This window comes from Phalacrocorax aristotelis, chromosome 7, assembly GCF_949628215.1.
Source record: "Phalacrocorax aristotelis chromosome 7, bGulAri2.1, whole genome shotgun sequence".
Classification (NCBI taxonomy): Eukaryota; Metazoa; Chordata; class Aves; order Suliformes; family Phalacrocoracidae; genus Phalacrocorax; species Phalacrocorax aristotelis.
The window spans coordinates 18,046,214-18,062,714 of record NC_134282.1 but is presented as its reverse complement, the minus strand read 5'-3'; the positions used below and the strand labels follow the sequence as shown (position 1 = coordinate 18,062,714).

The 16,501-nt window shown below is 41.6% G+C and overlaps 2 protein-coding genes across 4 annotated transcripts in view; one reads left to right on the top strand and one right to left on the bottom strand.

Annotated features, from left to right (window-relative positions):
* Positions 1-255: 255 nt before the first annotated feature.
* On the bottom strand, positions 256-14,626 carry FYTTD1 (forty-two-three domain containing 1). Of its 3 annotated transcripts, XM_075099049.1 has the most exons (11): positions 14,431-14,624; positions 11,375-11,506; positions 8,152-8,297; positions 7,264-7,376; positions 6,343-6,439; positions 6,079-6,138; positions 5,657-5,746; positions 5,226-5,287; positions 4,297-4,371; positions 3,399-3,525; positions 256-2,299 (listed from the first exon to the last, which is right to left on the bottom strand). In XM_075099049.1, exons 1-11 carry the CDS (start codon positions 14,531-14,533, stop codon positions 2,204-2,206), a joined length of 1,101 nt encoding a protein of 366 aa, XP_074955150.1. In that variant the 5' UTR covers positions 14,534-14,624; the 3' UTR covers positions 256-2,203. The 3 variants fall into 3 exon arrangements, with proteins under 3 accessions (XP_074955150.1, XP_074955151.1, XP_074955152.1); XM_075099050.1 differs by lacking the exon at positions 6,079-6,138 and having other exon boundaries at positions 14,431-14,622; XM_075099051.1 differs by lacking the exons at positions 5,657-5,746; positions 6,079-6,138 and having other exon boundaries at positions 14,431-14,626.
* Positions 14,627-14,688: 62 nt separating this feature from the next.
* RUBCN (rubicon autophagy regulator) overlaps positions 14,689-16,501 on the top strand; it is a 32,866-nt gene continuing 31,053 nt past the window's right edge. Inside the window, exon 1 of the mRNA XM_075099013.1 lies at positions 14,689-14,776. The gene's annotated coding sequence lies outside the window, so the exon portion shown is untranslated. The remainder of the gene's footprint in view (positions 14,777-16,501) is intronic.

Here is a 16,501-nt window from a genome sequence, read left to right as displayed (position 1 = left end):
GTGCTATTGAAAAATACATTAAGAGCTGACATATTTAAATGCAAGTGAGCTTATACAGTGCCACTCCAAGTAGTGCTTAATTTTCAGGATATTAAGCCGGGCAATGAATGAAGTCCTCTTTAAAGTAGGCTGCTTTTTGGTATATTCTTCAGACTGTTTAATAAGGATTTAATCATTAAGAACCCCTTGAAGGATATCAGAAAATTCATATGACCAATATATTGCCCAGGTAGTTATAACAGGAACAAGACAGTATAAAACCTGTAACTTTTTATTAAAAAAAAAACATAACAGCTTCAGAATAGATCAAATGTAATAACTTCTCCAAAAAATACCAAAAGGTACAGTGTAAAGCATCTTCTCATTAAATACAAACTAGCATTTTTTGATGCATTGCATCAATGTTTTGCATCTATGTTGATGCAAAAGAATTTTTTTGTTGCATCCTGGCACATGGAAAATGTATACACTGAAACAGGATGACTGACAACAATTTATCTACTCAAATTCTAACAAGTGGGACGTTTTTTCCAAAAAAAGATTTCCTACTAATAATTAAGAAAACCTTAACACCATTACATTTAGTTTGCTTCTGCTAAGGTATATTTTTCAACATTAAAAATAAGGGTTTAAGTACTATATAGCATCAGGATGCACTCTGATTTTAAAACTGCTATACAAACAAAAGCCCTTCTACTGTCAAACGCTCTTCAACATTGAAGATCCTGGTAAACGCTAGCTAACTTGGAATTTGAGATAAAAATGCAAGGAAACCAACTCTGTAAGAAGTCAAATATAAATTCTTCAAAAACAATAAAAGGAATGAAACCCACTTCAAACACCATAAACATTTCTGGATGCAGCAAGCAAATCAATCATTCTTTTACCTGACTGTACCTAAATCTCATTGCTATAGAACAGTGTTAAATTCATCAGTTCCTGGTCTGGAAGCAAGTCTGAATAGGTGCCTCAGTTTTAGGGATCATATAAATTCACATTGAGGATGCCCCAGTTGTTACCATCCTGCAGCTTCTAATGCACAAAGCTAAGCTTAAAGCAAGTGACTACATGCTCCTGCTTAATGCCTCGCACATGCAGGCAAACGGGGCTTTTTTCCAGCAAAGTTCCCCAGTTTCAGCCAATTTCAAGATGTCTGACCGCTTCTGATGAGCTTCACTCTTACCTCTCTTTGGTATATACAAACAAGTGCCATTAGATCGCTTGCCTCTAGCTATTTCTAAAAGCCAGAGAAAACCCTCTGGGGCAAGGTATGCAAGATGAGAATCTTATGTCTGGGAGGGTAAGGAACTCTACCATACCACTGACTTTCTTGTGAACTGTTGTATTTATTCCTATGAAATTATTAAAAAATGTGAAGTTATTGCATTAAGTTTGTGAAAAACTTACAAAGAAACAGAAAGCAGAAGTTTAGGAAAAAACAGGAGACAGACATACTCCATTTACAGGGGAGGATGAGGAACTTGAGCTATTTCTAATATAAATGCCTGGGTATTATGAGAGTAAGTATTCTTCCAGTATGATCTGGACCACTTTTAAGGATAAGAGTAGAATAGTCTCCTTTCTGGTTACATATTTTGGGTCTCAGCTAACAGCTTTATTTCTGAAAGTGAGGATGTAAAACATTTAGTTTTCAAGAAAGGAAAAAAACTGAAGTTCAAAAGCACAAAGAAGTACAACCAATGCTCCCATGAAAAATTCCGCTACATCACTACCAATGTATTCATGGACTGAGGCTCTGTGCCAAACTGCAGTCCAAAGGAAAGTTCATATGCAGTCCCTAAAAAAACCCTAAAAGAGGGTTTGTAATGAAACACACAATCTTTACCATAACAAAGGGGTCAAAGAACAGATACTGAGCACTCCTAGACAAAAAAAGAGCAACTTTTAAAATTTGTGTTTTGTTTTGGTTGCAAGATGAACCAAAATCAGTGTTTGTCATCAGCTGGGCAACAGAATCTTTTCCAACTAGGTGATGGTGCCACTCCAGCAGTCTCCCCATTCCCCCCCACCCCAAGGCGTCATGTCTTTTACCATTCAAAGTAAAAGTAATAAAGATAGATAGCTCTGCCACCATCTTAGCAAGAAGTCTGGAGAATTTCAGTGACGTATGCTGTATTGTTCTGCCCACTTTTATATCAGTTTCTTAGGCAGGTGGGATCAGTGCTCAAGTCCATCTGTCAGGCTAGCCCACTGTTACAAAACGGCTTCCTTTGTTCTGAGAGAGTGCTGTTCTTTGCTCCTTCAAGATCCCAAAACGTTCATTCAATGTCATTCCTGTCTGAAAAACAAAGTAATTCCACCACAAATTTAAAAGATGTTAGGTTAATTTAATCAAAGTAATGGAGACAAGAATAATTTTTTCCTCATTCCATATCACCATTTAATTGCCTCACTTAGATGATTAAAAAAAGAATAGGTGTAATTTGATTTCTTAATTTCCCACACCATTTAAAAATCAGATTGGACTATCCAAGAGCTAGCATTTCTTCGAATTCATTAAGAACACATGGTACACAATGACAAGACAAAGTCTACTCAAAATACCCCAAGTTAAACCAAGGACAGACAGACTGAAAATGGGAACTTTCACTACACTCATTTCCCCACACAGATTCTATGCAACTTCAACAACTGCAGCATTTTAACTGTGTTAATGCAGGTTGCTTTCCAGTCCATCCATTTGAGGCAGTAGACTGGAGTCCAAAAGTTCAATTAATTTTACAATATAGCAGTACACTGTCTTTGACATACTGCTTATTCATGGAAGGAACAAATCCAGACTGACACACTGTTTCCAGGTAGTTTTCTACAGCTGGTAGTAAGAAGCTGATTACAAGAACAACATCCAACTCCGCCACCCTGTAAGAATTCCTCCAATGACAGCACTAAGATTCCTGCACCATGTCGTCCATCTTCATGAAACTTATGAGGTAAAGCCTTGAAAGATGAGCAATTTTTCACAACTTTTGGGTTTTGGTTTTTTTTTTCCTAGATGCATAGCAAAAGCTGTCTTATAAATTCAGCTGTCAGGGTTCCATGCAAGTTACTCAACTGAAAGAAGCTCATCCCTGAATTAAGCACACTTGCTGATTCAAGCACAGCAGGAACACCAGACGGCTTTCACAAATACTAAACAATTTAAATCCCATTTAAAGCATGTGGGCATACAAGACATGAACTAGAGGAACAGGAACAGTCAGTTTAGTTACTTGCTTGAAGTTATGTAGCAATTTAGATGAAGAACTGAAGTGGAAACAACTAGCAGTCACTAGTTCCCTCCTTCCTTCACTAGTGAGTCTAGGAACAAAGTGCCTGGATCACTGGTTTTTATCTGTCTTGAAACTACTTCTACAGTTAAAGAAAGAAACTGCATTTACCTGTTTTCCAACACTGTTAATATCAAACTGCAATGGAACCCCTTTGGGAATCTTCTTCTCTTCAGATTGGTCCCTCTTCATCAGAAATGGTGGCACAGGAGTACAAGTTAATCGTAATTTCTGGGAACTGTGAAAGAAGAATGTTACAAAGGATGCACTGAATACGTGTTTTATGCAGTAAAGCCTTAATGCTGATAGAGGTATAAATTTTTCATCAAGCCATTTGATCAGGCTGGCTGAATAGCTGGAGGGCACAAATTCAAGAAGGTAGAAGTCAGGCAGCAAGTGTCCCAATAGGAAGCAACCTTATCTTTTATCTCTCAGTCCTACTGACAAATGCATAATTTGCAGTTAGTTATTCCCATAAATGCAAAAAAAAAAATTGGTACAGTCTTCCTTACAGGTAAAGTGATACTAATGAAACAAACTATTCAAGAGACTTTTAAAGTAGAACACCTCATGAAACAACTGTACCATAAACTTCCCAAAGACAAATACAGAAGTACTTTCTTTAAGCACAACTCTAGCAATATCTTTATGAATCAGGGAGCTATTACCATCACGCATCAACTAGATGCTTATTCGTTTTCATTCAGATAGGGGAGGAAAACAGCTGTAATACGGTCTGATTTGGAAGAGGCAGGCAAGGTGAAAATCTACCAGCCTACAACTCTTCAACTCCGTACACCACATCAAGCTCCTAAATGGGAGATATCTTGAGAAATCCAGCTGTGACAGTATTCAAACACTGCTCAGAAACACTCAGAAAAGGACCAGATTTAAGTCTTCACGAGAAGCTTGGGGTCATCTGAAATACTATCTGCAAAGAACTTGTGAAATAGCTTAGAACAGCGGTTTCAGCTATGTTAAGAATTTCAGAACTTTTTTGAAAACTCACATTGGGGATATGATTGCTCCTGGGTTGTCAATGGATACAGTCAGAATCCCTCCACTTGTGGTAGAAGTTCGCCATCTAGTTTGAAAACACAGAAATTGCTTACAAAATCATTGCAGAAATTTCAGTCACAGTATCTTTAAATCTGTGTCCAAAACACTGCCTAGTAAAGAATGTACAAGCTTTCAGAATACAGGTCAGTAAGAAGACTGCATGCAGTCAAACTATCTACAAGAAGCTTGGCCATTGATTCTTATATCTTTTACATTACTGAAACCTACTCAGGTGAGTGCTAGATCACATGCTGGCAAAGTGTATCAGAACTACAGCACAGACTGAGATGTTCACTTCTTTAAAACATTCAGTTTCCTCGCCACAGGGGGGGCCACAATGGTCCTCACAGCACATCAAAGCGGTGCCAGACTGCAGGTCTGTGGCATACGCCACTTACTCAGCCTGTTGTGTTACCAACAAACAAGTTGCACAGTGCCTAGCAGGCACAGAATGACATGGGAAGAGCTGAGCATCCACCTTGTGACCTGCCTCGTTTATCTCCAAACTGCTTCATAGGCTTATATGTATATTAAATAAAAATGGAAGTTACATCAAGAGCTCAGGAGAACATCGACATTTGAATTTTTCTTCCAGTCTATGCAGTATTCATGAGTGGGAGAGATTAGTCTAATCCTCTGAAGCTAACACCTTCCCCCTCATTCCTGCAAGTGTCTTATGCAAACAAACTCCTCCTGGTTAAATTAGAAGATGATTTAGGAAATAACTGAGAATAGGGGGAGGATCACTGTCACTCAGCTGATAAGCCTACAGGGAGGGAAAAAAAACCCAACCCATTCAATTATCATAGCCAAGAAGCCAGAACTAAAATGAGAATTATACAAGTAACCAAACTGAAGTTTTCCAAATTAAATACTTACTGACGAGTTCTCTTTACTGTCTGATTATCAAGATCATCTGTTGACTGCACTTGGGCCTGCACCTGAAAACACATCAATATAGACACTGGATTTGAATACTGTTTCAATTCCCATTGTAGCAGCTGGAAATACAGCACTTCTAGAACAGAAGTTGAAAGCTGTTTGTACACTCTGCACAAATGGGGTTGTACTTTCAGAGGGACTTCAAAGATAACTACCCTATTACCATTGTAAGACACTGGAAAGAAATTACTTTAAGAATACAAAAATGATTTAAATAGAATTGTTAATGATGGTAATTTAAGGAATAAAGAGATAGAAATATTTTTGAGGACTATGTTAGCAAACATACACTTTACCAAGATACACCAAGATGTTACCAGGCCAGAAAGAAAACCTGGCTATCCCTAATCTGATCAATGTTAACATACATAATATCCAATATGCCACAAAGCTTGCTTTTCTTCCTCCTGATCCTGCCTGTAATTCTGCAATCCATGTGGATGGAAGACAGCAGCCACCTACAGTCACAGCGATGGCAGATGTAGAATGAGGGCACATAAGAAAACTGAGAACACCACTATCATTCACTGCACACTCTCTATTCTCTTGATCTTACTCAAAATAACTAAAAAAAGCCTTAATTAATAAGTTGGATAACTAAAATAAATAACCCCAAAATAAATAAAAAAAAAACAACCAACCCCAAACCCCCAAAACAAACCACCAAACCCAAACCAAAAACCATAATCAGATTCTAAAACATGTTTCTGGAATATCCTTCACCCAAAGGCAACTCTGGAAAGCTGCACAGTGCTTTCTAACATTTACTTTTAAAAGGAGAAATTAATACCTTGCAACTACCCTCAAGCACTCTGACAAGTTCCATGCCCCTCTGAACAGTCCAGCTGCACTAGAACAGGAAGGACGACTCAATGGGGTGCAGTAACTGAAGAGGACAAGTACATTTCCCTAGAAGAACCCGTGCCTATTTCCCAGTCCACCTCAAGTTTCTACTCAGATCTGATATTCAAAGTCAATTCATTAATATCAGTGTTACAGGTTAGGTTAGAACCTGTGGCACAATTCTGTTGTTGTTTCCAGTAATTTTGATTACCTTCAGGCCCCTTCTAAACAGGAAAGTTGCTTGACGAGTGTCTTTCTGCTGATTTAGTTTGTTTCCAATTCTGGCAAAAGTGGATGGCATGTTATTCCTGTAATATTTATTAAAATATAGTCATCAAAGGCTCCACAGATAACGTCTTAGAAAGACCACTATGAAAGTCAGGAAACGGCCAATACGTCCCAAAGGACATCTGCAATGCTGCCTCTTTGAGGCTGAACATTTCAGTTGCAACAAGCTTCTCATCTACATGTGTGGAACAAACCACATTACTCATAAATGGAGAAATCACTTCTGTTACATGGAAGCCTAGAACTCCTACATCACAGGATGGTACGGTTATTAATTCTGGCTTTTCCTTCCCTCAGTATCCTCCAGCACTTCAAGCATTGCTGATTAGATGAGAAAAACAAGCAGTTTTGATATATATAAAGAAAGTTTGTTTACAGTTTCCACAATAGAGTCACGCAGTGAAAATTTTCATCATGGAGACCAGTTAAGATGCCGCTCATGACAGACATGTTAATTCCAGCACAAATAAAACATGCACTAGCTGCCAGGAAACTGAAGATGGCACCAGCTTCCACAAAGGCATTTGTTTTAGACAGTTCACTAAACCATGGCTGTGACTTCCAGAAATCCATATGTTGGTCATTTCCATATAGGCTGCCTGAAATTTAAATGAATAGAGGTACTTCCTGAGTGCTCTACATGGTAATAAATATCTGGCTTTGTTTGGAGACCACATTTGCCCCATGCTCAGCTGCTTCTACATTTGTAGAACTTCATACGTGATAGTCTTGACTGTATTACTACTGCCTGTACCTACCACCTTCTCTTGGACTCAGGCCTGTCAAACAAGGCTCACTATGGAAAGCTGTCAAGAAGAGTCAGAAAGCAGACCTGGTATTTTACCTTCTGTTTAGCGGGGCAGGCCTCCTGAGGGCTGGAGCTTGTTTTCTCTGCATTTCAGATTGTCTCTGCAGGTTTGTTTTCTTTTTCAAAACTGGGTAATTCCGCTGTGCATTCTCAGAAAACAATAAATATATGTATAGCATATATGTATACTATATACACACTAACACTTTTTCTTCAATTTCCATTTACAAACTGCATATAGAATACATTTTGCTTTGCCTGCCTTTCACAGTCTAGCATAATTTGAAAATACCTTCTACACTTCCATGAATTCTACTTTCCCCTCATTACCAGGCAAAAAAAAAAAAAAGCAGAGCTTACCAGTTACTTTTTGATTACTGCAATTCCCTAAACCAACAAAACACATGCTCCACACGACTTTAAAATTACTCTTCTTCAAAAATCCAAAAGCAACCCCCATTCTGCAATATTGAATGAGATGGAGCAGGCAACAATGCACTGGAGCACAGAAGAGGGAGCCTACTGATGGAGTTAAGTACTTTGCAAAAACTTCCATTTTTGTAACAGGTGTATGCTTAAGACCTTCATGTCGGCTGAATCACTGGTTTGTAACAAAGACAAGAAATCCTAATAACTGAGCTTTTCTTGTAAAAATACAGTAACTACCTCCATTCTTGCACAAAATATACTTCTGTACTTCAATTTGCATGACTTGCGACCCAATTAGGTATTAAAAAGATCTTTCAAACATAGTCATTAACCACCCCTCTCAAAACAAACAAGAACTCAGCTAACACATCCCCAGTTTAATGAAAGGTTGTACCAGATGTCTCCATTTTATATTTGAGTAGCACTATTCTGAAACCACTGTGTTTCATTTTTTTAATTTGTTTTTACATGAACCACTAGAGTTGCATTAATTACCTTCTCACTAAGTGGCTGTCTGTTCAGAGGACTAATTCCTTTGCGTGATCCCATTGCCTTCTTGGCTGCCAAGCCAGTTATAACTCCGTAAGAACGCTTCTTCCCTGCTATCTTCTTTCTGCGTCCCAAACGATTTTTACCATAACCTGCAACAAGCATGAAGAGTTCAACAATTCCTATTGAAAGAAAAAGCTTATTGCTTTAAGATGCTACGCAGGCAACCCAAGTCATTTGGCTGCACCCTTCAAGCCTTAGAGCACAAGCTATCACTACACTTGAAGACAATTTGGTCATTCAGTTACTTTGGCAGGTCTGGCCCAGGTCCTAGCACAAGAATAATCAGCTTCTCATATAGATCACAGTTTTGCTCTAGTTCATTGCATTAATTTCTGTTGAAAATTTGTTATTTGACATGTCTACAGAGACAACTTAAGAGTCATTCTGGCATAAAAAACTACCAAAATACTCTGAAGTGGAACTTCATCAAGTCCTAAATAGTACAAAACCAAACCAAACCAAAACAATAAAACCCAGCTCCCCACCCATTCAGCAAACTTTAAATTACCAGTTTAATTTAAAGAAAAGAAAAAAAAGCAACTTCAAAGCTTATTTATTTAGATCAGTGGTTCCCAAGACACGACTTAAAAAAAACCAAGAATATACCAATTGGCCCACAAAACCATATTAAATGCCATAAGAATTACATCACATTTGAAGTGTTTTCAATCAGAAATCTGCATGGCAGTCGGGACAAAACTAAGAATTGAAGGCAGTCTTTGAATATAAAAGGCTTGTAAGTCTGAGGTCTGTGGTATAAACATCTGAAATTTCCAGTTACAAGGGTTTGGTTAACCCTGTCTGGAACCATTTCTTCACACTGTGAATACAGACCATGTTTCAGTTTTATCCCCAAGCATCATCCTCTTTAGAACCTCAGACTGCAAGATAAATTTAAGACTAAAGTCAGCTCTATAGCAACAGACACATCTAGCTTTGACACATCTGACTTCATAGCATTGATAATACACCTGTGCTTCTTCATGAGACAGGAGCCATCACATGAGGTAAGCCATCGATCAGAACACACAAGGTAAGCCATTGATCAAGACCCAGCTTCGATAAATTTGCCACAGAGAAACTGCTATGCACCCACATTTTGTGAACGGTTAGCAAAGGCTCTTCTTTTAAAATAGAAGAGCTGAAAAACAGGGTTACTTAGGCTGAAAGGGACCTCATGAGCTCTCTGGACCAACCTCAGCACAAATAAATGACAACCTCAACATTAGCTCAGGGTTTTGTGCAGTTGCATTCTGTGTGTCACCACGGACAACTTTTATTTAAATGAACAATGCTCTTCTCTCTGTTTCTCCCCCAAAAAGCTGAAAAGAGTCTCAGCTCAAGTTCCTTGCTTCTTTCCCTAGAGTTTGGCAGCTGCTTCTAAAACCGCAAGGAACTGAATGCTGTTGATCATTTGTGGTTTCTATAGTTGTCCACAAACAACAGAGGATTTGCTACTTATCAGAGTAACTTCAACGGCAATAGAGCAGCAATAATCTATCGGTCATAAATTACTAATAACTAGAATGCTCAGAATAATTATTTAATGATGCCTTCTGCCCAAAAAACAATATAAAAGAGGTTGGCTTTCAATGGGAGAAAACGTATAGAGCTGTACAGGAGGGAGCAGTTAAAGCTATTCGCAACATTTCAACATGTCATGAATCTGGCAATTTTCTAAAAAAAAAAAAATGTTTGTTTTTTCCTAGAACAAGGGCAGGCAAGGAGGGAAGGTTCCAAGAGAGAAAAGTAATTGCCAAGACAGTTGTATTTATAGTTTTATACCTGCAGCTCAAGCTCCTCCTAAAATTCTAAATTCTAATACTTGCTTTTTCTGTGCCCTTTGGATCACAAACAATTGCATTTGACAACTGCACTCATAAATAGAAGCCTACGTGTTTGATAATCTGCAACTTAAATTCACTTTTTCACCTACATAAATATTCTTACACTTGAGCTGACTGATGTAAAATATTTTCCTGTACTGCCAACAATTTACGAAAGATGCACAAATTAAGTAACACTACTATGTTGGCCTGTACAAAAAGCAAAACTCTTCTGAGCCCTGAGCAACACGACATTTCACTGATCCCCAAAGACTTTTGCGTCTAAGACGCTTACTAAGAGCTGCTGCTGCAACAAATACTACGCAACGACAAAGATAAAATGGGGATCACTGTGAATACACCAGACAGATGTGTATTTGTTTTAAATGAATGCTATTAAACAAGAAATTGCATGTATTAACTTAAACACAACATTAGCTTGCATTGAGGTGGAAAGCTTTCTGATTAAACAGTATTTTTCCGTATTTCGATAATCCACTGCTAAAAAGGTACTTTTCAAAATTAAACATAAGCAAATCCAGTCTATACTTCAAGCAGGTGCTGGCCACATACTGGACTAAAATCTGGGAATCATTTTAGAATATGACTCCTATTTATTTAAAAAAAAAAAAAAAAAAAAAAAGACCCTGACAGTTACTCAGGGAATCTACAGTAAAGCTGTTACCGTGTGTTTTTCCCCTCTTCTCTCCCTGCCTATATGGTTTTTTTCCCCCACCATAAAAATATTGGCTTAACAAGGCTGACATGGTGCCTCCTTTGCATCCCAAGGTCTTAAGAAAAGTCAGCTCAGACTCTCCGCACTATCCATTTACATATCCCAGAGGCAGCATTACAGTCTGCAGTAACGGCTATTTTGGTGAGGCCTACTAGGAGAATTCTACCTAAAAAATATAAATATGCTGGCTTTTTTGCACAAAGCTGAGCTCTGGCAAGGCTTACTCATTTCCTACTATACAGGCTTTGGCATAAGCACTCTTTCTATCCATCTCTGAGAGGGACAAAGTATCAACATAATTTCCAATATTAAAATAAATTTTTAAAAATCGGAAAGAAAGCCAGTCCTTCCTTGAGTCAAGTACAGTCCATCAAGCACATCAGCTCCCTGTTGGCCAAACATGTCAATGACTTTCTCACACTGAGTCAGAAACAAAACCAAACATAAATGGATCACAAAGAACTGAATTATAATTGAAACTACATACGACACTGTTTGAAAGACACATGAATTGACCATGTCAATCCATACTTTTGCATTAAGTTACAGTTCAGCTCAAAAAAAAAAAAAATTGCACAATCCACATGACACTTGACATACACACCTTTCTGCTGCTGGATTCCCCACTTGGAGCCTGGTGTTCTGAACTGTCGAGTTCGATTCTGCTGAAGCCCTCTTTTCATTTTGGGGGAATACTGTTTTCTCTCTTCTTTCTTATTCATTTTAATTATATCATCTGTAAGCAGAAAATAAAATAAAATAAAATAAATATATATTTAACACTGCAGACATTCTAGTTCTGAAGAAAAAACCCTAGCAGGTTGGAGTCACAGGAAACAGACCAGTTAATCTTGCAAAGCCAGCACACACAAGCTAAGGTTCCAGAAATCTCTATAAAATATCCAGTCCCTGTTAGTCTTACAGTACTTCCTTTATAATATAATGCCCTAGCAAAAGAGAAGCAGCTGCATACATCCAGAACATCCAAGAGACTTGAAAGATGGTGGCATTCTGCCCTGCATGAAATTTTAAATGGAATGACTATGTTCATTTTTGTGTACCGTTAAAGAGAAGGTAATCCCACCACCAAAAGACTTTGCAGATTCTAGACAAAATGCCAATTCAAGCCTTTTCATCTTAAGTTACTTAAAAAAAAAAAATCGCACAGAAGGAACTCAGCCTATTGGTCATCTTCATGTGTTCACTGAGGCTGAGATGATAGGAAAAGAGCAAGCAAGCAAGGCTTCTCTCCCCAGGCATCTGCAGTCCAAAGCAATCACCTTATCTATTGTCCAGGGAAACAATGTTGAATTATTCATCGGTTCAAGAATACATCCAAGACAATAAACTGATGAAAAGTGAACAGCAGGTCTCTCAAGTGCAAATCATGCCACACTACTTTGATAGCCTTCGCTGATCTGGTAGCTGGCTCAGGAGGTAAGAGTAAAGCAACAGATGTGGTGTGCTTTTGTTTGACTGTTAGCTTGTTTACGAAAACGCCATAAAGGAAAATGTCAAATTATGTTTACTGCATCTAGATCAGGAGACCACAACTGATAAAAAAAGTTATGTTCCAACATCCACCAGGGAGCTACCACAAACACGTGGGCATCCTTCTTTGAGTCGGGGAGAGACGGGAACTGGGTTACTGTGCTTAAGAGTTCAAATGGGCTCGGATGGGGTAGAGCAGAGAAAACTGCATTTAACAAAAAAAATCACAACATCACTATCCGATGTTTTGTATCCTGCTGAAGTAAAGCTAAGAGAAAATCAGCTTACTTGGCTGCAAAAATGATTGAATATTCGGAAAAAAAAAAGATCTATCAGGATAAGGAATACTGATACAGGTCACTCAGGGTTTGATTTCTATAGCATCTTCTTTACCAGAGGGATCATCCCTAGAGCAAAGATTCCCAAACTGTTAAGTTGTTGCTGCACACAGGGTTACAAGTTTCTAAAGATCCTAAGTGTCAGCTATTATCTTACTTGGGGAAAAATGAAGGATACCTGGGACTTTACGCATTTGTTAGCTGAGACACACTGAAGCACCCTCCTCTCTTACCTGAGATCAGAGATCAAACCTATAGCTAGAACAGCAGAATAATCTGGGAACATTATCAAACTGGAAGTTTAGCTTCAGGTGAGTTGCATGTAACACACTGGGAACAAAAACAGGTTTAATCTTTATTACTATATGAGAAAATACTCAGTGTTAAGACCTAGATTTTAAGATTTCCTAGATTAATGTTGCGTCAATTTTTTGGATACCACAACAAATGTGGGATTGCATCTGATCTTTGTTTACACCAGAACACGCAACTTTGACTCGGGGGCAGTAGGCATGGATGACACTGTTCTCATGCAAGTTACCCTAGCAAGCAAACAAGTGAAGGGACACACCCACTCACAACAGCCTCTTAAACAAAACGTTACCATGACACCACGACAGCCCTTTGCAACTTGCTATCAGTCAATGTCCAGGACATGAAGTAGTGGCTAACTGAAAGGTTAATTAGGTCAAGGAAGAAACACTGGAATATATGAAAATAGAACTAGCCACTCAGAAGCAATAACTCTATTAATCTTGGTAACCTTGGAAACAAAGTTTCAGTGTGCTATACTATAAGCAAAAACAGATTTATAGATTTGTATGAACACTGTAATGCTACTCCACATTCAGACAAACTCTAAATGTCATTTCTCAAGTTATCTCCATTGGCAAGACATAGAACTCCACTGGATCATTTACAGAAGGAAAAACTGTAAAATTCTCTTATTTTAAGGTGGTCCACAAAGGCTGTGTCTACCATTAACAATCTAATTTGCATCGTGATTCACGTTTTGAAGCAAGACTCATGAGAGTAGCCGTCTACCATACTCTGGTAGTGTCACGGAGCAGTCTTGGAGCACACAAAACCATTTTTGCTGGATAAAACTAAGCCAGAAGATGCACGCCATGAATGCACCAAATGTGCCCCCGTTAAGGGGACTCAGCTCACAGGACCAGAACAGCACTACTCTGAGACACCTCTTTGAAATATATATAGTGTGGACATCTCATTCTCAAATGCACTGGAGAGACGCAGCTCTGCAGATCTGCAGTGAGGCTGTGCAACTTCCTAACACACAACCAATGGTAGGGCGGGGGAGAAAGGGGCAGACTGTCACAGGAAACTACGTGATACAGGCAACATGACGCTTAGTCTGACTGGTAAAGTACTGCAGAGGAGTTACAAAGGAGATTTGCCATTACCAACTTCCAAACCCGGGGGGAAAAAAAAAAAAAAAGGCAAGGCCGGCTGAGCAGCAACCTGACCGCCCCCGTCCCGGCCATGAGGAGCCCTGGGCCACTCCCCCAGGGCCCACCCAGCACAGGGCGCAGCACCGCGGGCCCGGCCGGTGCCAGAAGTAGGCAGGGCCTGTTCAGGACACCCGGATGGAACAAAGGGGACCCACCCGCCGTGCAGGGTCCTGTCCCCCGGCTCGGGTCGCCTTGGCGCAGGCCGCCCCCCTACGCCCCCCGTTGGTTCCGTCCGGCCGCCCCGCAACAGCCCGTTGGTTCATTCCGCGTCTCCCCCCCCACCCGGCCCCGCCGCTTGGTTCGGCCCGCGCCCCTCCGCCCTCTCCCCCGCGGCGCCGGGCCCCAGGAGCTCTCCTCACCGAGGGACATGTCGATCTTCTCCAGGCTGTCACTGCTGCCGCTCCGGACCCCCGCCGGAGCCGAGGAACCAGAAAGCGGCGCCGCAGCCCCGAACCCGCTCATGGCTGCCCGCAGGACCACCGCCGCCTCCCCTCACCGCCTCAGCCAACGGTCAGCGCGCATGCGCAGGAAGCGGCCGCGCATGCACCGCGGCCCTCCCCTCCGCGGCCGCCGGCAATTGGCGCATGCGCAGTAACCTCCCCATAGCCCTGGGAGCGGACGCCTGCGCCGAGGAGCTGCTTTCCTTCTTCCGCCCCCTCCCGCTCGGGACCTGGCGTACCGCCCCCTGCCGGCCGGGAGGATCGGGTACAGCGGGGGTGGCGGAGTGGGTCCAGCCCTGTCCCCCGGCACTGTCCCTCCGCTCCCCTCGGAGCCTGGGCCCAGGGCGGGTGGCGATGGCAGGGTCGTCTGGGGGCCGCTTGCAGGAGGGGCTTCCACCAGGCTTGGAGAAAAATGGCTGGAAAGTGCCTGGGGGAGAGGAACCTGGGGTTGCTGGCTGACAGCTGGCTGAGCATGAACCAGCAGTGTGCCTGGGTGGCCAAGAGGGCCAACAGCATCCTGGCTTGTATCAGGAATAGTGTGGCCAGCAGGAGCAGGGCAGGGATCGTGCCCCTGTGCTCGGCACTGGTGAGGCCACACCTTGAGTACTGTGTTCAGTTTTGGGCCCCTCACTACAAGAAGGACATTGAGGTGCTGGAGCGTGTCCAGAGAAGGGCAACGGAGGTGGTGAAGAGTCTGGAGAGCAGGTCTTACGAGGAGCGGCTGAGGCAACTGGGGTTGTTTAGCCTGGAGAAGAGGAGGCTGAGGGGAGACCTTATCGCTCTCTGCAACTACCTGAAAGGAGGTTGTAGTGAGGAAGGTGTTGGTCTCTTCTCCCAAGTAACAAGCGATAGGATGAGGGGAAATGGCCTCAAGCTGCGCCAGGGGAGGTTTAGATTGGCTGTTAGGTGAAATTTCTTGACTGCAAGAGTGGTCAGGCACTGGCACAGGCTGCCCATAGAGGTGGTGGAGTCACTATCCCTAGAGGTGTTCAAAAAACATGTAGACGTGGCACTTCAGGGCATGGTTTAGGAGGCATGGGGGTGTTGGGTTGCCAGTTGGCCTTGATGATCCTCAAGGTCTTTTCCAACCTTAATGATTCTATGACTTCTGTGATTGTCCAGGGACAGCCAACAGCAGGTGTCCTTGGGAAGAGTGAGGCCCTTCCTGCCATGTCAGGTTGGGGCCACAGGGGCGAGGGAGTGGTGGGTGGTGCTGGGAAGCAGGGCTGGTGGTGCTGGTGGAGGTGGTGGTGGTGGCAGTGGTGGAAGCGGTGGGGCGCCGTGCAGGCTGGGGCCTGGGGGACAGGGCAGTTGTGCCACAGGGCATGAAGTCACAGGCTGGCTGGAGAGCTGACTGAGCTCTGAGGCGTTGCAGGGGAGGAGCGAGGGCATTCAGTGGGGAAGCTGGATGCAAGATGACTTTGCCTGTGATCCCAGTGCAATGGAGAGAAATAACCTGTTTGGTAAACTGCCAGACCAAGGCAGGCGAGTTTCTAACAGAATTATGTCTCCAAATGTCAAACACCAGGGTTCAAACCAGGTTCCTATTTCAAAATATCATGTTAGGCTTAAAATTACTACTTAAAAACAGAACAGTATGACTATTGTCGTTTTGTTTTCTTTGGGTTCTTTTCAGAGCTGTAATCTTCTCCAGCTTATGGTCAGAATCACATGATTCAGAAATTCACAAGATAAATTAACAACTTGTTTTTTGAACAAGGAATCTAGTAAAGCCTTTTTTTCCCCCTGTATGTTTGCATTCTTTGGAGCTGTGTGTATTATTGTTGGGTCAACAGCACGCACCTACCTCGCAGCCAGCTGGCAGCTGCTAAACGAGTTGTAACGGGGTGTGGGATCTACCTCTTTTCACTCAGTGGCACTCTCCTTATTAAAATTAAGGGATGGTCCTTACCTTTGAAATCTCTGCGCCTTGCTCATAGTTGGTTGAAATTGTTCAGTGAGTTCCAGAGATAGCAAAGGAAGGTGCAGA